General features: G+C 35.6%; 1 protein-coding gene across 1 annotated transcript; it reads right to left on the bottom strand.

Annotated features, from left to right (window-relative positions):
• Positions 1-237: 237 nt before the first annotated feature.
• LOC109547819 (small nuclear ribonucleoprotein Sm D1-like) lies at positions 238-811 on the bottom strand. Its single transcript, XM_019922294.2, is given in 2 exon segments — positions 238-377; positions 721-811. Coding segments are annotated over 2 exon segments (231 nt in total).
• Positions 812-23,787: the final 22,976 nt, after the last annotated feature.

The following is a 23,787-nucleotide window of genomic DNA, read 5'->3' as shown; positions in this document are numbered from 1 at the left end:
TAGTCTTTATTTTATTTATTTATCTATTTATTTTTTCCTGTATTTATGTTTATTAAAAACTGCCACAAACAAACAAATCCTGTACAAAAAGCAGCCAGGGCATCGATCACTTTAAAATCATAATCTTGAGAGACACAATTTGCTTAGGACTCCACCGTCTTCTAACTTAGCCATGTAGTCTTCCTCTGCCACGTCTTCTTCTTCTTCGTTACTTTGAAATAGTAGTCTTGAGAGATATTATCTCCTAGGACTCCCTCTTCCTCTGCCTCAGCCACGTCCTCTTCCTCATCCTTGGCCTCTTCCTGTAACAGCTTCCCTTTTCTTAGATTTCACCTTTGGTTCAACATCCATGACAAGTGTATCTAGAGGTAACCTGTCTGGCAGAATAAAATATCAAATGTTATTTCCTCGAATACTCAGTGTTTCCAGCTGTACAGGTTTTTTGTTCTTCAGGGTCATTTTCACAGCGTTAAGATGTATATTCATGGGCTTCCCTGGTGGTGCAGTGTTTGAGAGTCTGCCTGCTGATGCAGAGGACACGGTTTCGTGCCCGGGTCTGGGAAGATCCTACATGCCGCAGAGCGGCTGGTCCCGTGAGCCATGGCTGCTGAGCCTGTGCCCTGCAATGGGAGAGGCCACAACAGTGAGAGGCCTGCGTACCGCAAAAAAAAAAAAAAAAAAAAAAAAAAAAAAGATGTGTATTCATGCTGACATCTACACCTGTGATTGTTCCATGGACCTGTGTTCCATTCTTTAATTCAGTGGTTACAGTTACGTGACTCAATTTCATCAAAATTCTCACGAGCTTCATCCTAGTGGTGCCATCACCCTTTTGGTCCAATAGTACGCAAAACCCAACAACCGAGCGCCAACTGGCTATGAATATCAATAGTCTTTATTTTAAAGTCTATTTTTTTCTGATATGAGAATTGCTACTCCAGCTTTCTTTTGATTTCCATTTGCATGGAATATATTTTTCCATCCCCTCACTTTCAGTCTGTATGTGTCCATAGGTCTGAAGTGGGTCTCTTGAAGATAGCAAATATATGGGTCTTGTTTTTCTGTCCATTCAGCCAGTGTATGTCTTTTGGTTGGAGCATTTAATCCATTTACATTTAAGGTAATTATCGATATGTATATGTTCCTATTAATGTTTTCTTAATTGTTTTGGGTTCGTTATTGTAGGTCTTTTCCTTTTCTTGTCGAAATGTATATGTTCCTATTAATGTTTTCTTAATTGTTTTGGGTTTGTTATTGTAGGTCTTTTCCTTGTCTTGTGTTCCTGCCTAGAGAAGTTCCTTTAGCATTTGTTGTAAAACTGGTTTTGTGGTTCTGACTTCTCTTAGCTTTTGCTTCTCTGTAAAGGTTTTAATCTCTCTATCGAATCTGAATTAATTTCTTGCTGGATAGAGTAATCTTGGTTTGTAGGTTTTTCCCTTTTATCACTTTAAATATGACCTGTCACACCCTACTTGCTTGCAGTTTCTGCTGAAAAATCAGCTGTTAAACTGATAGGGATTCCTTGTATGTTATTTGTTGCTTTTCCCTTACTGCTTTTAATATTTTTTCTTTGTAGTTAATTTTTGAAATTTTGATCAGTATGTGTCTTCCCATGTTTCTCCTTGGATTTATCCTGTATGGGACTCTCTGTGCTTCCTGGACTTGATAGACTATTTCCTTTCCCATGTTAGGGAAGTTTTCAACTGTAGTCTCTTCACATATTTTCTCAGTCCCTTTCTTTTTCTCTTCCTCTTCTGGGACCCTTATAATTTGAATGTTTGTGTATTTAATGTTGTCCCTGAGGTCTCTGAGGCAGTCCTAAATTCTTTTCATTCTTTTTTCTTTATTATGCTCTGTTGTAGTTATTTCTGCTATTTTATCTTCCAGGTCACTTACTGTTCTTCTGCCTCAGTTATTCTGCTATTGAATCTTTCAAAGAGTTTTAATTTCATTTATATTGTGTTATTCATCATTGTTTGCTCTTTAGTTCTTCTAGGTCCTTGTTAAACGTTTCTTGTATTTTCTCCATTCTCTTTCCAAGATTTTGGATCATCTTTACTGTTATTACTCTGAATTCTTTTTCAGGTAGACTGCCTATTTCCTCTTCATTTGTTTGGTCTGGTGGGATTTTTACCTTGTTCCTTCATCTGCTGCTTATTTCTCTGTATTCTCATTTTGCTTAACTTACTGTGTTTGAGGTCTCCTTCTTCAGGCTTCAGGTTCATAGTTCCCATTGTTTTTGGTGTCTGACCCCTTTGGGCAACGTTGGTTCAGTGGGTTGTGTATGCTTCCTGGTGGAGAGTTCTGTTGCTGTGTTATGGTGAATGAGGATATATCTTGTCTTTCTCGTGGGTAAGCCCACATCTGGTGGTGTGTTTTGGTGTTTCTGTGAACTTATTATGATTTTAGGCAACCTCTCTGGTAATGGGTGGGGTTGTGTTCCTGTCTTGCTAGTTGCTTGGTATGGGGTGTCCAGCACTGGAGCTTTCTTGTCCTTCAGTGGAGCTGGGTCTTAGCTTTGAGACAGAGATCTCTGGGAGAGCTCTTGCTGATTGATATTACATAGGGCTAGGAGGTCTCTGGTGGGCCAGTGTACTGAAATCGGCTCTCCCATCTCAGAGGCTTAGGCCTGACCTCTGGCTGGAGCACCATAACCCTGTCAGCCACATGGCTCAGAAGAAAAGTGAGAAAAAGAAAAAAGAAATAAAGAAAAAATAAAATAAAGTTATTAAAAATTTTTTTAATTGTTAAAGTAAAAAAATAAAAAAAAGTATTAAAAAAAATAGAAAGAAAGAAGAGAGCAACCAAATCAATAAACAAATCTACCAATGATAATAAGCTCTAAATACTACCTACGATAAACATAAAATCAGAAACTATTTAGATGCAGAAAGCAAACCCCAAGTCTACAGTTGCTCCCAAAGTCCACCACCTCATTTTGGGAAGATTCGTTGTCTATTCAGGTTTACCTCAGATGCAGGGTACATGAAGTTGATTGTGGAGATTTAATCTGCTTGTCTTGAGGCTGCATGGGGAAATTTCCCTTTCTCTTCTTTGTTCACACAGCTGCTGGGGTTCAGCTTTGGATTTGGCCCTGCCTCTGCATGTAGTTCACCCTCTGGCATCTGTTCTTCACCCAGACAGGAGGAGGTTAAAGGAGTGGCTGATTAGGTGGCTCTGGTTCACTCAGGCTGGGGGGAGGGAGGGGTATGGAATTGTGGGATGAGCCTGCGGCAGCAGAGGCCAGTATGATGTTGCAACAGCCTGAGATGTGCCATGTGTTCTCCTTGGGAAGTTGTTCCTAAATCATGGGACCCTGGCTGTGGCAGACTGCACAGGCTCCTGGGAGGGGAGGTGTGGATAGTGACCTATGCTTGTACAGAGGATTCTTGTTGGATGCAGCAGCAGTGTTTGCATTTCATGCCTGTCTCTGGTGCCTGCGCTGACAGTGGTGGCTCACATCTGTCTGTGAAGCTCCTTTAGGTGGTGCTCTGAATCCCCTCTCCTCACGCATCCTGAAACAATGGTCTCTTGACTCTTAGGCAGTTCCAGAGTTTTTCCCGGACTCCCTCCCAGCTAGCTGGGGCACACTAGCCCTCTTCAGGCTCTGTTCATGCATCCAACCCCAGTCCTTTTCTGGGTATCTGACCTCCAAAGCCCGGGTCTCAGCTCCCAGCCCCTGCCTGCCCCAGCCGGTGTGCAGAGAAGTGTCTCAGGCTGGTGAGTGCTGGTCAGCACTGATCCTCTGTGCTGGAATCTCTCCTCTTTTCCTTCTGCACCCCTGTTGTTGTGCTCTATTCTGTGGCTCCGAACCTTCCGCCGTCCCGACCACACCCTGTCTCCACCAGTGAAGGGGCTTCCTACTGTGTGCAAACTTTTCCTCCTTCACAGCTCCGTCCCAGAGGTGAGGTCCCATCTCTATTCTTTTGTCTCTGTTTTTTCTTTTGCCCTACCCAGGTACGTGAGGAGTTTCTTGCCTTTTGGGAAGTCTGAGGTCTTCTGCCAGCATTCAGTAGGTATTCTGTAGGAGTTGTTCCACATGTAGATGTATTTCTGATGTATTGTGGGGAGGAAGGTGATCTCTACATCTTACTCCTCCACCATCTTGAAGGTGCCTCCCAACAGTGTTGCTTTTATCTGATGGAGGTATCCTGAGAAGAAAGAGATTCCACTCATTAAATGAAAAGCATTGATTAAAATATATTTTTTTTTAATTTTACTTATTATGAGTATATTCTATATGTTGCAGAAATTAGACCAAGTACCAAGCAAGTATCCTAGAGAGTGGGAAAAGGCATACTGAACTGATGTAGATGATATTATGCTTTCATATTTACCTATAATAAACAAGTGTCTAGGAAATATTCTGAAGTGAAAAAAAAACACAATGTAAACAAAATGCCAACTGTTGGTAATAAAGGTCACAGTGTTGAATATATAATTAGTGGAAGCTGACTCAGGATAAGAGGAGAGCCCTGAAGAAATACATGAAATGAGATGATGTCCTTGTTCATACTTACCATGTGACTTACTGTGGTTACCACCACCTAGAGATGAAGCATCTGCCTGTTAAAGGTGTTAGATGGTTGGATGTATCACTGAAAAGAGTAAGAAGTTAAAGAGCTGATATAGCAGGATAAATTTTTGAGTTAATAATATCAGTAATTAACATTGATAGAGTACTTCCTATGATCCAGACACCTTAAAAATGTACATTCAGTATCTCATGCATATATATCAAAATTATTATTCCCATATATCAGAAAGGAGAGTACATTTTAGAGTGTGGGTTACTTTCCAAGGTCACACAAATGGTAAGCTGTAAAGTAAGAATTTGGACCAGTTGGGCCGAAGTTCATAACTTTAATACTCTACTTCCATTTAACATGAGCAATATCAATGTATTCTTCCAAAATAAAAGTATTGTTTTTTATTTGATCTCAGACTTGACATTTAATGTTCCTTTATAGTTTTAAAAAATTAAAATGGACAAAATTTGTCTTTTTTTTTTCTTTTTTTTTTTTACGGTATGCGGGCCTCTCACTGCTGTGGCCTCTCCCGTTGCAGAGCACAGGCTCCGGATGCGCAGGCTCAGCGGCCATGGCTCACGGGCCCAGCCACTCCGCGGCATGTGGGATCTTCCCAGACTGGGGTACAAGCCCATGTCCCCTGCATCGGAAAGCGGACTCTCAACCACTGCGCCACCAGGGAAGCCCCAAATTTGTCATTTTTGATCAATTTTTAGTTGAACATTTGAAGGCAGCACAAGCTCAGTGTTTACTTTCAGGCAGGCCTGGTTGGAATCCCAAATCCATCTTTTACTCCATTCTTACATGTAATACAAGGACAAGAGAACCTACTACATAGGGTGAATTTAAGGGGTAGATGATGTCCTATATAAAAGTGCCTAGTTGAGGGCCTGATCTCTTTGCAATTGTTTGCTCCCTATGATTTCTATTTCATATTCACAGTGTCCTTTGTCATTTATATATATATATCGATGTATATACACAAAAGGCTTATGGAAGTCATATAGAGCTATTGTTTGTTCTTATGTTCTTAAAATACTGAACAATTCAGACTAAGGTTACTTCCAATTGTCTCCTAATGGATAAGATTTTCATATCAATTGGATGAATGCCATAGATTCTTTTTTCTGTGGTCTGATACTATTTTAAAATATTAATATTTCCATTTGCCTCAGAAATGTTCTGATTACAGACCCTTTTCCCATTTAGGAAGATGAGAGGAAAAAGTGTCCCATGCTCACTGCTCTCTGTTGTCACATCATACTTTGCAGAGAAAAATAAAAGGTAATGCTGGATTTTGACTTTCAAAAGGTCTAAACAAAAGGCAAGCTTTTGCTTCCACAGATGAGATCAGATTCTATAAGGTGAAAGCAGAGGGCAAGAATCAGACAGAATTAGATGCTGATGAAGGTCCCCTAGGAGAAGTTCTGGAAATGTTTTTCTCACTCACAGTGAGGTCAAAAAACCCAAACGAAGGAGGAAATCCTCAATTAAATTTTGGAATCCGGACAGCGGAATCCTGAGAATTGCTTATGGACTGATTGAAAGACATTACAATTTTAAATCTATATTGCAGAAAAACATTAAAAATATACTTGTGCAATGAGATTTGTTTCCTTAACTGATAAGGGCTAAGCACATTGATAACAACTTTGGAAGCTGGATAGTGCATACCCACAGTTCACAAAATTGAAACATGTTCTTGACTTAATATTATTTCAGAGAAAATAATCACTTTTTACTTTCTTTTTAGTAAAACATATAACATTCTCAATTCTCAAATTGATGAGCCAATAATAGCATAAAGAAATGATAGCCAATTCTGTGAGTGTGTGTGTGTATATGTATACATATATTATAGATATATAATCATCTATCAGTCTAGATTAGCCACTTCAACCACTAAGACCATACCCTCAAAAATCAGAATAGCATATTTATCTTATTTTATTGATTCTGTTTTTTAAAGTAACCTAACAATAGTAATAGTTAGCCTAGTTATATACATATATATGTTATAACATATCTATATAGATAACATAACTATGTATATCTATATCTATCTACCAATCTATCTATATATCTATCTTGTATATCTTATATATAGGTCCCAGACTCCATCCACTGTTTTAGGGCATCTGGAAGATTGTGTAGGAACTTATATTCTAGAAGACAGTCTTGCATCTTTTACACCACATTTCATTGTGTGTGTGTTTGTGTGCATGTGTGTGTTTATACACATATACACTATGTAGAAAGATAGATAGATAGATAGAGACAGATATACATCACATATAAGTATATAACTGATGTGACTATCATTATAGTTAGGCAATGACAAAAGCAGCCATAAAGTCTGTGTTTAAAAATATAAAAATGCTATTTAATTTAGGCAAAATTTGTTGGTATTTCTAAAGTGTCCCATTTAAACTCTTTTTTTTATCAGATGGTTAAGATATTCATTCATCTGACAATCTAAGGAATATCTATTGCATAAAAGTGCACTGTGCTAGGCAAAGGTATATACAGAGGAAGAATATAAAATACTTTCACCCATGAGAAAAAAAATCCACAAGTATAATCCATCCCACGTAAAGTACTAGGAAGAAAAGCAAACTTTGTGTCAAGGACTTGGATTTTGTTTGGATGCAGACACTATCCAGCAGTGTGACACTGAGTTACTGACCTTCTAGTTCACACATTCTTCACTGGAACAATGGTAAATTATTCTAGATATCATATATCTGGAAAATACTTTCTATTTGTAAAGTTCTTTAATTTTATCTATGAATGAAGGTATACAAAGTTGTCTCTGCTTAAATAATAATTTTTTAAAAAGTTTGATTATTCTCATTAAGATTGTGTTTTGCCACTAAATCAAACATCTAGATTAATAAAAAGTAAGGGCTTTCCAATTGTCCAAGTCAAATATATATTTTTAACTGAGATATAAAACATAAAAAAAAAGTTCCACTTCTATTTCATAATCTAATCAGTGATTTTAAAAGACCTAAAACAGTAGGAAAAGTAAAATTTTAAAGAGATAAGAAATATCATTGGGACTGCATATTTTTACAATTCTAACATGAGAAAAAACTTTAAACACAAACAAATCTTTGCATAATATTTATAACTCAAATAATTTAAGTATATTCATAATTTATTCCAAATTATCAGGCAGGAATATGGGATTTAAAATTAGTCCTACGTCAGTTGCTTACTAGTCAAATTAATTTGGGCAGGCCTGAATTTCCTCATCTGCTTGGGTTTTAACATATAATCTTTTGGGTTCTTAAAATTAATGACTTGTGGTATGACATATGTGGTCCATTTGAAGACCTCTCATATTAACATTTCTGAATTCCCCTCTCTCTTGTCCAGAGGCAGCCATTTTATAATTGCTGTTGCTTGTAATTGCATAAACTAGGGTACTTTTCCCAAATGGATAAATGCACACTCTTATAGTTTCAGTCAACTCATAATTTAAGCATGATTTGAAGAAGTATCATGAAGCCTGACTGTTGTTTGAATACATCTTACAAAAATTTCTGGCCTGATAAAGTATGATCTCCCAAAATTTGCAGAATGAGAGTTACAGCTTGGAAAAAAATTCCTGTTGACAATAGTGAAAAACTTTGTATGAAATCCGTATCTTGATGCACAGAGAATATCTTCTGAAGAAATATAAATTTGATGACTCTAAGTAGAAAAGTGTTTGGAAGGCTAAGATTCAAAAGATATTTTAGGGGTACCCTATCCAGTTTATTTGATATCTATCTATATTAATTATGTTTATTTACATCTATGTCTAAATTTATGTAAATAAAACTAAAATGGCTCTCTTGACAATAAAAAATATTATAAATACTTATAATTACATTCTAATGAAAGCATTATGTTGTTTTAATTATATATTTTTTCTTTTTTAGTAGTATATATAATAATGGTATATTTTACAATTGATAACATTTTTGATTTCATTAAATACAATTGAATTATTTTATAAATTAAGGCAATATATGGAAAAAGCCTAGGAATTATTTATAACAGTATTTTGCTTCAGTAACTTTCAGAAAGAAAAATAATAAGCTATATAATTTTAAGTATGAAGAGGAAGCAGGGTATTTGTGTGAACAAGGTATGTGGGGAGTAGTTGAATGTTATTACATCCAAAAAAAATGATAAAATAATTTATGGGACCAAAATTTTTAAAAATTTGGCTGCACCAACAAGTAGGGAATAAATAGATGTGTTATTGATGGGAATTTCTAAATTTATTATCTCATAAATATAAAAGATATCTCATGTTTCATTCCTTATATTTATTTTTTAAATATACAGAATAATATTAGATTACCACAAGGAGATTGGAGAGATATATAACAAAAATTAAATATAACCTCAATGCTCTCATATACAGAATTATTAACTTACAAAGGACATATTAACATTTGTCATGTATTATGTTATAGGAGCTAGAGTATTGGCAACAAACAAAATGGAAAATGTTTGTTATTATGAAGCATGTATTCTAAAAGGGTCAAAAAACAAATAAGTAAATGTAAGGTGTATATTAGACAATGACAAGAGCTCTTGTGAAAAAGAAAAAAGAGTAAGGGGAAAGATAACTCTTTGGGAGTTATTGTTTTATGGAAAAGTGCTAATGGAACATTCTCTGGGATAGATCATATCTTGGGTCACAAATCAAGCCATGGTAAATTTAAGAAAATTGAAATAGTATCAAGTGTCTAATCTTACCACAATGATATGAGATTAGATATCAATTACAGGAAAAAATCTGTAAAAAATACAAACACATGGATGCTAAACAATACACTATTAAATAACCAAGAGATCAGTGAAGAAATCGAAGAGGAAATCAAAAAATACCTAGAAACAAATTACAGTGAAAACACAATGACCCAAAACTATGGGATGCAGCAAAAGCAGTTCTAGGAGGAAAGTTTATAGCAATACAATCCTACCTCAAGAAACAAGAAACATCTCAAATAAACAACCATACCTTACACCTAAAGCAATTAGAGAAAGAAGAACAAAAACTCTCCAAACTTAGGAGAAGGAAAGAAATAATAAAGATCAGATCAGAAATAAATGAAAAAGAAATGAAGGAAACAATAACAAAGATTAATAAAACTAAAAGCTGGTTCTTTGAGAAGATAAACAAAATTGACAAACCATTAGCCAGACTCATCAAGAAAAAAAGGGAGAAGACACAAATCAATAGAATTAGAAATGGAAAAGGAGAAGTAACAATTGATACTGCAGAAATACAAAGGTTCATGAGAGATTACTGCAAGCAACTGTATTCCAATAAAATGGACAACCTGAAAGAAATGGACAAATTCTTAGAAAAGCACCACCTTCCGAGACTGGACCAGGAAGAAATAGAAAATATAAACAGACCAATCACAAGCAGTGATATTGAAACTGTGATTAAAAATCTTCTAACAAACAAAAGCCCAGAACCAGATGGCTTCACAGGCAAATTCTATCAAACATTTAGAGAAGAACTAACACAAAACCTTCTCAAACTCTTCCAAAATATAGCAGAGAGAGGAAAACTCCCAAACTCACTCTACGAGGCCACCATCACCCTGATACCAAAATCAGACAAAGATGCCACCAAAAAAGAAAATGACTGTCCAATATCACTGATGAACATAAATGCAAAACTCCTCAACAAAATACTAGCAAACAGAATCCAACAGCACATTTGAAAGATCATACACCATGCTTAAGTGGGGTTTATCCCAGGAATGCAAGGATTCTTTAATATATGCAAATCAATCAATGTGATACACCATATTAACAAATTGAAGGATAAAAACATAGGATCATCTCAATAGATGCAGAAAAATGTTTTGAAAAATTTCAATATCGATTTATAATAAAAACTCTCCAGAAAGTAGACATAGAGGGAACTTACCTCAATATAATAAAGGCCATATTTGACAAACCCACAGCCAACTTCATTCTCAATGGCGAAAAACTGAAACCATTTCCACTAAGATCAGGAAGAAGACAAGGTTGCCCACTCTCACCAATATAATTCAACATAATTTTGGGAGTTTTAGCCACAGCAATCAGAGAAGAAAAGGAAATAAAAGCAATCCAAATCAGAAAAGAAGAAGTAAAACTGTCACTGTTTGCAGATGACATGATACTATAAATAGAGAATGCTAAAGATGCTACCAGAAAACTACTAGAGATAATCAATGAATTTGGTAAAGTAGCAGGATCCAAAATTAATGCACAGAAATCTCTTGCATTCCTATACACTGATGATGAAAAATTTGAAAGAGAAATTATGGAAACACTCCCATTTACCATTGCAACACAAAGAATAAAATACCTAGGAATAAACTTACCTAAGGAGACAAAAGACCTGTATGTAGAAAACTATAAGACACTGATGAAAGAATTAAAATACAATACAAACAGATGGAGAGATATACCATGTTCTTGCATTGGAAGAATCAACATGGTGAAAATGACTATACTACCCAAAGCAATCTACAGATTCAATGCAACCCCTATCAAACTACCAATGGCATTTTTCACAGAACTAGAACAAAAAATTGTACAATGTGTGTGGAAACACAAAAGACCCCGAATAGCCAAAGCAATCTTGAGAAAGAAAAATGGAGCTGGAGGAACCAGGCTCCCTCACTTCAGACTATACTATAAACCTACAGTAATCAAGACAGTATGGTACTGGCACAAAAACAGAACTATCGATCAATGGAACAGGATAGAAAGCCCAGAGAAAAACCCACACACATATGGTCACCTTATCTTTGATAAAGGAGGCAAGATAAGAGAGTGGTGCTAGGAAAACTGGACAGCTACATGTAAAAGAATGAAATTAGAACACTCCCTAACACCATGCACAAAAGTAAGCTCAAAATGGATTAAAGACCTAAATGTAAGGCCAGACACTATAAAACCCTTAGAGGAAAACAGGCAGAACACTCTATGACATAATCATAGCAAGATCCTTTTTGACCTACCTCCTAGAGAAATGGAAATAAAAACAAAAATAAACAAACAGGACCTAATGAAACTTAAAAGCTTTTACACAGCAAAGGAAACCATAAACAAGATGAAAAGACAACCCTCAGAATGGGAGAAATTATTTGCAAACGAAGCTACTGACAAAGGATTAATCTCCAAAATATACAAGCAGCTCATGCAGCTCAATATAAAAAAAAACAAACAACCCAACCCCAAAATGGGCAGAAGACCTAAATAAACATTTCTCCAAAGAAGATATACAGATTGCCAACAAACACATGAAAGGATGCTCAACATCACTAATCTTTGGAGAAATGCAAATCAAAACTACAATGAGGTATCAACTCATACCAGTCAGAATGGCCATCATCAAAAATTCTACAAACAGTAAATCCTGGAGAGGGTGTGGAGAAAAGGGAACCCTCTTGTACTGTTGGTGGGAACGTAAATTGATACAGCCACAATGGAGAACAGTATGGCGGTTCCTCCAACAACCTAACATAGAACTACCATATGATCCAGCCATCCCACTACTGGCCATATACCCTGAGAAAACCATAATTCAGAAAAGGTCATGTACCACAATATTCACTGAAACTCTATTTACATTAGCCAGGACATGGTAGCAACCTAAGTGTCCATTGACAGGTGAATGGATTAGGAAGATGTGACACATTTATACAATGGAATATTATTCAGCCATATAAAGAGGTGAAGTTGAGTTATTTGTGATGAAGTGGATGGACCCCGAGACTGTCATACAGAGTGAAGTAAGTCAGAAAGAGAAAAGCAAATACCGTATGCTAACACACATATATATATATATGGAATCTAAAAAGAAAAAGAGAAAAAAAAATTGTTCTGAAGAACCTATGGGCTGGAAAGGAATAGAAGCACAGACATAGAGAAAGGACTTGAGGACACAGGGAAGAGGAATGGTAAGCTAGGATGAAGTGAGAGTGTGGCATGTACATATATGCACTACCAAATATAAAATAGATAGCTAGTGGGAAATACCTGCATAGCACAAGATCAGTCAGTGCTTTGTGTCCACATAGAGGGGTGGATAGGGAGGGAGACGCAAAAGGGAGGAGATGTCGGGATGTATGTATGTGTATAGTTGATTCACTTTGTTATAAAGCAGAAACATACATGCCATTGTAAACCAATTATACTCCAATAAGGATGTTTAAGAAAGAAGGAAAGAGGGGCTTCCCTGTTGGCGCAGTGGTTGAGAGTCCGCCTACCGATACAGGGGACACGAGTTCGTGCCCCGGTCCGGGAAGATACCACATGCCGCGGAGCGGCTGGGCCCGTGAGCCATGGCCACTGGGCCTGCGCGTCCGGAGCCTGTGCTCCTCAATGGGAGAGGCCACAGCAGAGGCCCACGTACCACAAAAAAAAAAAAAGAAAGGAAAAAAAGAAAGAAAGGAGGGAGGGAGGGAGGGAGGAAGGAAGGAAGAAAGTAAATTAAAAATAAAGAGCCTGCTGTATAAACATAAATAAATAAAATTAAATTTAAAAAAAGAAAAAAGAAGCAGAGAGGCAACCAAGGAGCCTATGTAAGGTCAAACATCAAAGGTAGAGTTATCTTCTTTATTACAAGAAGTCAATGTAATTTCAAAGCAGGTATGAAATATTTTATTAACATAATATCCTAAAAAGTAGTAAAACATGAACTATGTATAAGTACTACAGAGTAATGAATGAAAAAAGATTTGTCACATAAAAACGTTGCTAATAAAATGTCAGGAATACTGATAGTTTGAGTTAATGAACAAAACTGCTTAGTTTTTGCATGTTTCCAACTGTTTTCCATTTTTAGCTATTCAAGACTGTCCAATTAAAAAATGTGCTGCTTATTTCTTTCTCTTTATCACCTGATATCTACATGATAATCTCTAGCATCTCTCAAATAATGAGATATAATATAAGGGTAAATGAATACATGCATTTACAGCTATTTAAAATTTTCATAAAATTTTGCAGGTAGTTGTTAAAGAAGTTGCCAAACTAGGCCTGTGGGCTAAATCCAATAGGTCTTCTATTTTTGTAAATAAACTCATAATAAAACACAGACAGACCCATTTGTTGTGATATTGCCTGTGGCTACTTTTTGCTATAATCATGAGTTGATTACTTATGACAGAGAGCTTATGACGTGCAGAGTTTCAAATATTTACTCTTGGCCCATTACAGAAAAAATTGGCCTATTCCTGATCTTGTTTTATTAATTTGATCTTTGCCATTAATTCACAGAAATAAAATTATGTGTAAGTATAATCACTGTGACACACAGAATATTAGAGAGCTCAAAACTTTTTAAAAGTTGTGAAAATAAATGTAGGAATTTCACATTAGGATGTTTGGGGAGTTCTGCTACTAAAATATATCATATAGTTTAAAAAAAATCAAAAACTCATATTCACACCAGAACCAAGACCCATTTTTAAATCAATACATTAACTGCTTCATAGTATTTAGCAGACTCATCCCATGTCCGGATCTAGAAAAACTGAGTGAATAACCACTAATATTATCAAAAGAATTTTTTTCCTAAGAATAAATGTTCATTAAAACCAATGGTTTTGATAGTCACAGGTGTTGTCAGCTATTCTTTCTTTAATTTCGTATTCGTCTCAGTGAAACTGCTGTGCTGCTAACTATTCTTTAGAGTGATGTACCCTGGGAAATCAGAGACAAGAAAATAGTAAGCAGTAATAGTATCACTTAAAATTAAACTGGAAAAATCTATGTATCAGGTAACACAGCTTCCTCCATATCAGAATTTTCATGTCAGTTTTGCCCTAATCCTTACTCACTACCAATATTTCCCATAATTCTCTCCATCTCTCCTTCTCTCTCTTTCTTTCATCCATCCATCCATCCATCTCTCCTCCTTCTACTTCTCTTTTTGTCTCCCTCTTCTATTTCTTTGCTTCTCTATGTTTCTACCTTTTCCTTCTCTTTCTGACACCATCTCTTTCTTCACCTTCTTTCCAATCCTGGAAGTAAATGAACCAGTTTCATAGGGGGCCCAGTGTTCTACAAATAAACGATGACTAAGGAGCAATCATGCTTCAGAGCTTCATCCTCATGATTATGACTCTAAATATGAATTAAACCCTGATCCCAGCCATTTCTCGTATATTAAGATCCCCTCAAAAAACTATAAAAATCATACAAAACATTTAAGTAAGGGAATGGAAAATGATTTACACTGAAACATACCCATAGCCTGGCCACCTCTCTAATCCCATCTACCACCAAATCATACATAGGATATCACAACCTCATCCATTAAGTTCACTCTTACCCTAACCTCTTCCTTGATTCCATAATCTGCACAGCCATAGCCTTTTACAATATTGAATCATATTGCTTAGTATTAATAGTTATAACTTTTGTATGTTTTAATTTGCAATTGTGTATTCATACTTTGATTTTATATTTATGTAGTATATAAGCTCCCTTAAGGTAGGTGTTGTGCTGCTTCTGCTCATTCCTTTATCCCTAGCACCAAGTTTAAACACCCAAATTATTTGTTTTTTTAATTAAAAAATACATTGTAAGATTTTTTAATAGGGGATTCCTCTGGTGGCACAGTGGTTAAGTATCCAATGCAGGGGACATGGGTTTGAGCCCTGGTCCAGGAAGATCCCACATGCCACGGAGCAACTAAGCCCATGTGCCACAGCTACTGAGATTGCACTCTAGAGCCCACGAGCTACAACTACTGAGCCTGCGTGCCAAGACTACTGAAGCCTGTGTACCTAGAGCTCTGCTCCACAACAAGCGAAGCCACTGCAATGAGAAGCCCACACACTGCAACAAAGAGTAGCCCTTGCTCGCGGCAGCTAGAGAAAGCCCATACACAACAAAGAAGACCCAACACAGCCAAAAATAAATAAATAAATAATTTTCAAAAAAGAATTTCTTTTTTTTTTTTTTTTGCGGTACACGGGCCTCTCACTGTTGTGGCCTCTCCCATTGCAGAGCACAGGCTCTGGACATGCAGGCTCAGCAGCCATGTCTCACGGGCCCAGCCACTCTGTGGCATGTGGGATCTTCCCGGACCAGGGCACGGACCTGTGTCCCCTGTATCAGCAGGCGGACTCTCAACCACTGTGCCACCAGAGAAGCCCAAAAAACTTTTAATGGTATAAAGAGTATTACAACATTCCACATGATTGACTATTAGTCCCTTATGGGAGTATAAGAGATGTGAAAGCACAAATGGTAAAATCTGAAAAGGACTGCTTCAGAGTTATATACATAGGGAGTGAGAGAGTGAGGTATTCATCAGAGTCATTAAATAAAAGAGGTGATTGAAAAGATACCCTTTCTATTTCCTCTCATACATGGATGGCACCCAGGTTGGGATAATTCTTTTATCACCTTCTGGAAAATATTCATATATGATAAATTATCTCCCTATCCTCTACTTCAAACTGAGTGTTGCTTAAGATCATAAACCTTATTTGTTTCTGCTTTTTAAAGAAATATGAGCTTGTAGTCTTTCAATCTATTGTTCAGATAAACTTAAGCAAAGGCCACAGCAGTCATCTGGGTAGTTCTCTTTAGGTAGTTTTTCAAGCTGGAACATTCAAGTCAAATACAAATATTTTTCAATCCTGCAGTTTTTTTTTTTTCTTCCTTGATTTAATTTCCTCATCATTCCACTTCACATTGCCTATGTAAATTAAGCTGTCGTGCTGTAAACCACAGTTCCCCCTTGTCTATCTCCTCAGTAACAGCTTCAAAGTACTAAAAAGCTAAAATAGCTACAAAAGAACAATTAATTTGTGCAAAATCACAGAGGCACTGTAGGTATTAAAAACACTACAGTAAGGCTTTTATCAGCAAGCTAAACTGCACAGCATTAAGCTCAAAACTAATAAGGCTGAATGTGCAGCACAATGATGAGGATGATAAAGGAATTTCAAGGACATGCAGAGAATTGGGGTAACATGATTTAGAAGTGATGCAGTTATTTTTTTTGTTTTGTTTTGTTTTGTTGTGTTTTGTTTTCTCAGGGTATATGCCCAGTAGTGGGATTGCTGGGTTATATGGTAGTTCCATTTTTAGTTGTTTTTTTTTACATCTTTTTTGGAGTATAATTGCTTTACGATGGTGTGTTAGTTTCTGCTTTGTAACAAAGTGAATCAGTTATACATATACATGTTCCCATATCTCTTCCCTCTTGCATCTCCCTCCCTCCCACCTTCCCTATCCCACCCCTCCAGGTGGTCACAAAGCACCGAGCTGATCTCCCTGTGCTATGCGGCTGCTTCCCACTAGCTATCTATTTTACATTTGATAGTGTATATGTGTCCATGCCACTCTCTCGCTTTGTCACAGCTTACTCTTCCCCCTCCCCATATCCTCAAGTCCATTCTCTAGTAGGTCTGTGTCTTTATTCCTGTCTTACCCCTAGGTTCTTCATGACATTTTTTTTTCCTTAAATTCCATATATTTGTGTTAGCATACGGTATTTGTCTTTCTCTTTCTGACTTACTTCACTCTGTATGACAGACTCTAGGTCTATCCACCTCATTACAAATAGCTCAATTTCGTTTCTTTTTATGGCTAAGTAATATTCCATTGTATATATGTGCCACATCTCCTTTATCCATTCATCTGATGATGGGCACTTAGGTTGTTTCCATCTCCTGGCTATTGTAAATAGAGATGCAATGAACATTTTGGTACATCACTTTTTTTGAATTATAGTTTTCTCAGGGTATATGCCCAGTAGTGGGATTGCTGGGTCATATGGTAGTTCTATTTGTAGTTTTTTAAGGAACCACCATACTGTTCTCCATAGTGGCTGTACCAATTCACATTCCCACTAGCAGTGCAAGGGTGTTCCCTTTTCTCCACACCCTCTCCAGCATTTATTGTTTGTAGATTTTTTGATGATGGCCATTCTGACTGGTGTGAGATGATATCTCATTGTAGTTTTGATTTGCATTTCTCTAATGATTAATGATGTTGAGCATGCAGTTATTTCAAATAAACATCTACAAAAGTACATATGAAAAATGCTGATCTGTTGGAAAAGGCAAGTTTAGACCAGTAAGGAAATTTATTTACATCTATTTTTGGAGAAACTTACATTTTTATGGAAATTACTGTTGGAGATTCTGATAATACACACTGAGATCACTCAATATATACTTGTTGATTGGCAATTGGCTGACAGTTTGATATTTAAAAACTTATCTCTGAACTGTAAAAAAAAAAAAACCCAAAAACGATGGCTTATTATATATAAAACTACCTAAAAGGATAACATTAAAACATAATCAAGAGTGCCACCACCTCCTGTGTTGAAATAGAAATAGAAACAATTACTTTAATCATCAATTGTTTAATGGCTGCTCTCAGCTCAAATCTGTGTTAGGTGCTATGGGCTGGAAAGGAAGTTAAGCTACTAATTTCTGAATAAATGCGTTAAATGCTTCCAGAACTAGATAGAGAAGAATGAATTTCTAATTGTGATGTAAATACAGCGGATGCAACCTGGACCTAAAGGCAGGGACAGTTTTGTGTTATAGAAACTATGGGAATATCTGCCTTTGTTCCTTTGCCACCTGGTAAATCTAGGTTTAAATTCCAAGCACTCCACTAACATACTGTGAGATTTCCTGTGAACTCGTCTTTCTCTTTGAGATTAAGCTTTCTCAACTGGAAAATGGGGAGAATAAAACAGAACTCACAGAGCTGTTATAAAGAAGAAATAAGAAAAATGCTTTAACGTGTAGCACATAGTAGGATTTCAAAAATATATGCTCAGTTTATCTTGAATAAAGTTTTTCCCATAACAGCAAGTATATGCCTACTATGATTACTATAGTTCATAGGATGAAATATATTAGAAATAGAGGTTTTCTTTTTTGTTTCAAATAAGGAATCATTTGGTCTAATGTCTTTAACTTACAAATGCAAACATTGAGATTCAACAGCAGACCTCTGAGATTCCTTTCGAAAATGTACACTGTGTTCAGAGTGCCCTATAAAGAACCAACAAATGTTGCAATGCTTTTTGGAATATTAGGTCCTAGTCACCATTGAAACATAAGAGAATATTACCAGCCTGTTATTTCAGTCTCTCCTTCTTATTCCAATGTCATACTTCAAGAAAATCTGACTTATTACCTAGATTTGCATGCTTTCATTATAATGTGGCCACATGTCAAATATCCATCTGCATATAATGTAATGTATAACAATATAAATAATAGGCTCCCAAGTTTATTTAGACTGACTTGTGTGAAACACAGTGTGGAATTATGAAGAGTGATTTCTTTAGCAGTAGTTCCTCAATATCAGAAAAGAATATTAACAAAGTGCTAGATATCCATACCCAGAGCTTGTAGAAAAACCTGCTGCTTATTGTTTGCAATAACTATATTGTGCTAATTCAATATATATCATAAAAAATTTCAGTGGTGCTCTTCATTGACAAATTTTGATGTGTAATTAGTAAATATTACCAAGCAAATGGAAAAATTAATATAACAGTGGCCTTCACTTTCAGACATTATTCTAGATATATAATTTAAGTTTTACTTTAAAAACTTTTCAAACCTGCAAAAAGGTGGGAAAAAAAGTATAAGTATACCTTCACTCACAGTCACACATTTTTTTCTCTTCCTCTCTTTATTTCTCTCTTATTTTTTGCTGAATCATTTCAAACCATTTGCAAACATCTTAAGACTTCACTCTTAAATACTTTAGCATTTAAATTATATACTACTCAAGGGGGGAAGTGGGGAGAGGGATAAATTGGGAGATTTGGATTGACATATACACTACTACATATAAAATAGGTAACTAATAAGAACCTGCTGTATAGCACAGGGGACTCTACTCAATACTCTGTAATGACCTATGTGAGAAAAGAATCTAAAAAAGAATGGATATATGTATAACTGATTCACTTTGCTGCACAGCAGAAACTAAACATTGTGAAGTTAACTATACTCCAATAAAATTAATTTAAAAATTATATGCTATTGAAAATTTATCATTGATTCAATATTATCTAATAAAGAAACCATAGTCAAAATATCTGTTGGAGCTGGTTTTAAATCCACATAGAAAATTTTGCTCTTGTACTTAAGTTTCTCCAAACTTATCAATATCATAGATATATTTGTATTCTTGAAATGCAAAATATTAACACTATGCATTATAAGCTTGTTTAAAACTTCAATTATTATAGCTTATTATGATATTTTCTAAAATGAGAGTTTATGAAAAGAAGTGAATCTTGAACTGAAAATATTATTTTATAACTCTAGGAAGAAGTACCAAAATTTATGATGCCAGAGTGAGTAAACCAGGATAGTATGTTACATAGGCATATATGTCTTTGTAGATATCATTAAATAACTTTGAAATAAAAATGTGAAATTTGTGCTATGAATGTAAAGGAAAAGTCTCTTGTTTTCCCATACAGATATTTTAATAAATAACAATACCCAAAAGCAACTCTTATATTTGCTTTTTCATGCTGCAAAGATGAAATATGTGCATAAGAGTGACCCTTAAAACTTTAGGTAATATTGAAAGTATCATTACAGGATTAAAAATACACAAAATAGATTCCTTTTGTAGATAGCTTGAGTTCTGATGGTAGAGCAGAACGCTAGGCATGAGGGGACTATTTGGAGCACTAATACTTTAGGTATAAATTGTATACCTTTCATCAACTAAGTATGTTAGAGACTTTTACTGTAATATAATACAATATTAAACATCAAACTGTATTAAATATTTTTTCAATTAACAGAAAATTTGATAACACATTTACTAGAATTTTTAAACTCATGTATTCTATCAATAAATATTGAGTGTCTTCTTTGTCCTTGAAGCTGCATGATGGAGAGAGTACAAATATAAGTTAGAAATGTTACCTGTTCACAGACACAAAAATCTCATAAAAAAGACAAAAAACACAAAGGTCAAAATGCATTAAATAGCTAGGACAGAATCTATGCTAGAATAATGTCTTCATTACCGTTGGGAGCAAATGTTTTCAGTTCGTCAGTGTCACAGTCATAGTACAGAAAACAGAAATGGATTACATATTTAATATCAAAACATCACGATGGAGGCTTCCCTGATGGCGCAGTGGTTGAGAATCTGCCTGCCGATTCAGGGGACACGGGTTCGAGCCCTGGTCTGGGAAGATCCCACATGCCGTGGAGCAACTAGGCCCGTGAACCACAACTACTGACCCTGTGCGTCTGGAGCCTGTGCTCCGCAACAAGAGAGGTCACGATAGTGAGAGGCCCGCACACCACGATGAAGAGTGGCCCCCACTTGCCGCAAGTGGAGAAAGCCCTCGCACAGAAACGAAGACCCAATACAGCTAAAAATAAATAAATAAATAATAATTAAAAATGAGTATCTGCTTATAAAAAAAAAATTCATGATGCAAAGAATGTCCTAAAAGTGCTAATTTCCCAACAGTCTTCACTTTTCAGATTTAATGTATAATTTCCCACTATATAATGAATTGCAAATACAGTAAAATTGATTTTCTTATCAATGGACAGACATTTAAATCATGGGTATCATGTATTAATTTAATAGTTACTAAACTCTACTATGTTTTAGGTATTTTCTACATGTTGTGGGTAGTGGGGGAGACCTTACTCATTGCACCTGCTTCAAGTAAAAACCCACACATGTCAAGCCTTGATGTGATGGGGATGATGAAGAAGGGTGGTCCTGAGTCTGAGTAAGGTGTTAAGGTGGAACATAGAGATTTTTCTTTTTGTAAATGGACTTAAAGAATTACTTACAAAAGTATAAAGATTGAAAGTGATCCTGTATTCTATCTTCCCTGAAAATTCAGAAGTTTAATAATTTGTGGAAAACAAAGAGGGGACGCCATAAATTCTGATGCTGTGGGAGGGCTAGGTCATTAAAAACTGTTCAGTTTGTCAGATGAATTTTAAAAACCACTGTTATACTGATAATCAAAGCTACGTATTAGTTATATCTGATTCTTCTGTGGCTCTCCTACAATAGCCTGATGATATTAATTTAGTATAAACTGATTTAAAATGGCATAATGAGTCTTTTCATATCAATGTTTTGGTTTGATGCATTACAAAAGGTGAAGGAAAATTGCATGCTTCTAATGCTTCCAATAGTTGCAGGCCAAAAAATACCAAAAAAGATTGGGGTGGAGGGAAACAAACATAATGGAGCAGCTATAGAAAATAGTGAACAAAACATGGGAGAAAATAAACAGTAACCATGCTTTTGAAGCTTCTCAACACAAAATACAAAGATATGAATGGAGGAACATTGTCTCCTTTTTTCCCAGTCATGTGCTGTCATTCCTCCTGGTCTGTTCTCATAGACCATTTACTGGCAGTAATCCTGCACTACATAAAGCCAGCAGTACTGAGCGTAGCAGAAGGCAAAAAAGAGCAGTGGGAGTAATAATAGCACTTCCCCACTGAACCAAGTAAGGGAACAGTAGTGCAGTAGGATAGCATGCCTTTCTGTCTAAGGTAAAATGGGTTTGACAGGAGGGGAGCAAAGGTGGGTTGAATACATTTCTTGGATGGCATAAGCAGAGTTCCTTATTCTGATTACTAGACAATCCCAGAGGAAAATCTAGGTGTTCCTGAGTGTCTTTTTCATGAAACAATTTTTTTTTTCCTGCTACACATTCATTTTCCAGCTGGTAAGGAAACCAGGGGTACTTTCTTACAGAAACACTTTGAAATGAGTGATGATGTTACAGACAACTTAGTGGATGCATTAAATAACAAAAAGATACTGGTGATAATCACACTGCTCTGGGTCTTAGCATGAGAGTGTTAATCTCTTAGGGCTTGATTGCAATTGCAATTTTTAATTAAAAATTAAAAGAGCTCACACCCATACATTTCTGTGTTGTGTCACTGATCCTCACACAAGACTAAAGAAATGTACATGGATAAGGCGGAAACCAGGTTTTAGAAAGAAAGCCACAGAAGGAAGTAAAATTTTTGAAGAGAAGAAAGAATTTTGTGTGAACATAGAACAAAATATTCTCTTAAATAGGAAAACAATTTCATACCATGAAAGTGTTCATGTTATTATTATCCCTCTATTTTTGTGTTACTTTTTACTTCCACACATACAGAGAGAATAAAAACAATTTTAAAAAACCTTTTAGTAATTCAGATGTTGGGTTCAGATCTCAGCTACACCATTTATTAGCAACTTAGTCAATTACATATTTTCTGATCATTAGCTTACTCTTCTCTAAACCTGGGAAAATAACATAATAGTACTTACCATATATTAAGAACCTAGCATGGTACTTGGCATACTAGGGTTCAGTATATTTTGGTTTCCTTTCTTCCAAATTGTTAAAAATTATTCCCTGAATAAATTTTATTGGAAAACTAATATGAAGCTAGATAATAAAGAAGACAAATTCAAATACATGTACGGAGGCTCTAGTATAGAGAAAAAATTAATGTACACACAAATTTTATTTATTTTTTTAAATTTTTTTATCAATAGTGATGTTCTTTTATTTTTAACATCTTTATTGGAGTATAATTGCTTTACAATGGTCACAATTTTAATGCAAAATAAGCATTACAAGATTAAACACTAAATTTATGGTTCGATAGTAAGAAAGAAGTAGAATGCAAAAACTATTAAAATAAGACAACGCAATACGTAGTTACATGGTAAATAGTGACATAATTATGTATAAGGAGGTCAAAGAAAATGGAGGATAATGGTAACTGTGCTGTTCAGGAAATACTTCATGGAGGTGGTGAGTCTTAAACTTGAAGAAGTGCAGGGTGTGCATAAAGATATTGAGGAGAAGAAATTCACTTTATGAGTAAGAGTGAGGTCACAGCATGTCTGCCAATAACGAAAACTAACACACCAAGGTGCATCAGCAATGTGGCAGAGTCAGGAGTAGTTTCACTAGTTCTCTATTCACAAATTATATGACCACTAATAATTTCAGAGCAAATAATAAAAATGTATACATGGAAAGATATTGTATCCCTATTTCCTTCACATTATTGTTTTGATTTTTATAAAATCTAATTACAAGTTTTCTCTATAAACTTCCCTAAATATTAATTTTCTTGCCTAAACTCTATCTAATCCTGAAATGTGGTAGCTCCATGTTAAATTGAATAACATTATCAAGGTGTAGCTTCAGAAAGTCTCGCCCATA

Source organism: Tursiops truncatus, chromosome 4 (genome assembly GCF_011762595.2).
Source record: "Tursiops truncatus isolate mTurTru1 chromosome 4, mTurTru1.mat.Y, whole genome shotgun sequence".
Taxonomy (NCBI): domain Eukaryota; kingdom Metazoa; phylum Chordata; class Mammalia; order Artiodactyla; family Delphinidae; genus Tursiops; species Tursiops truncatus.
This window is presented reverse-complemented; position numbering and strand designations above follow the sequence as displayed.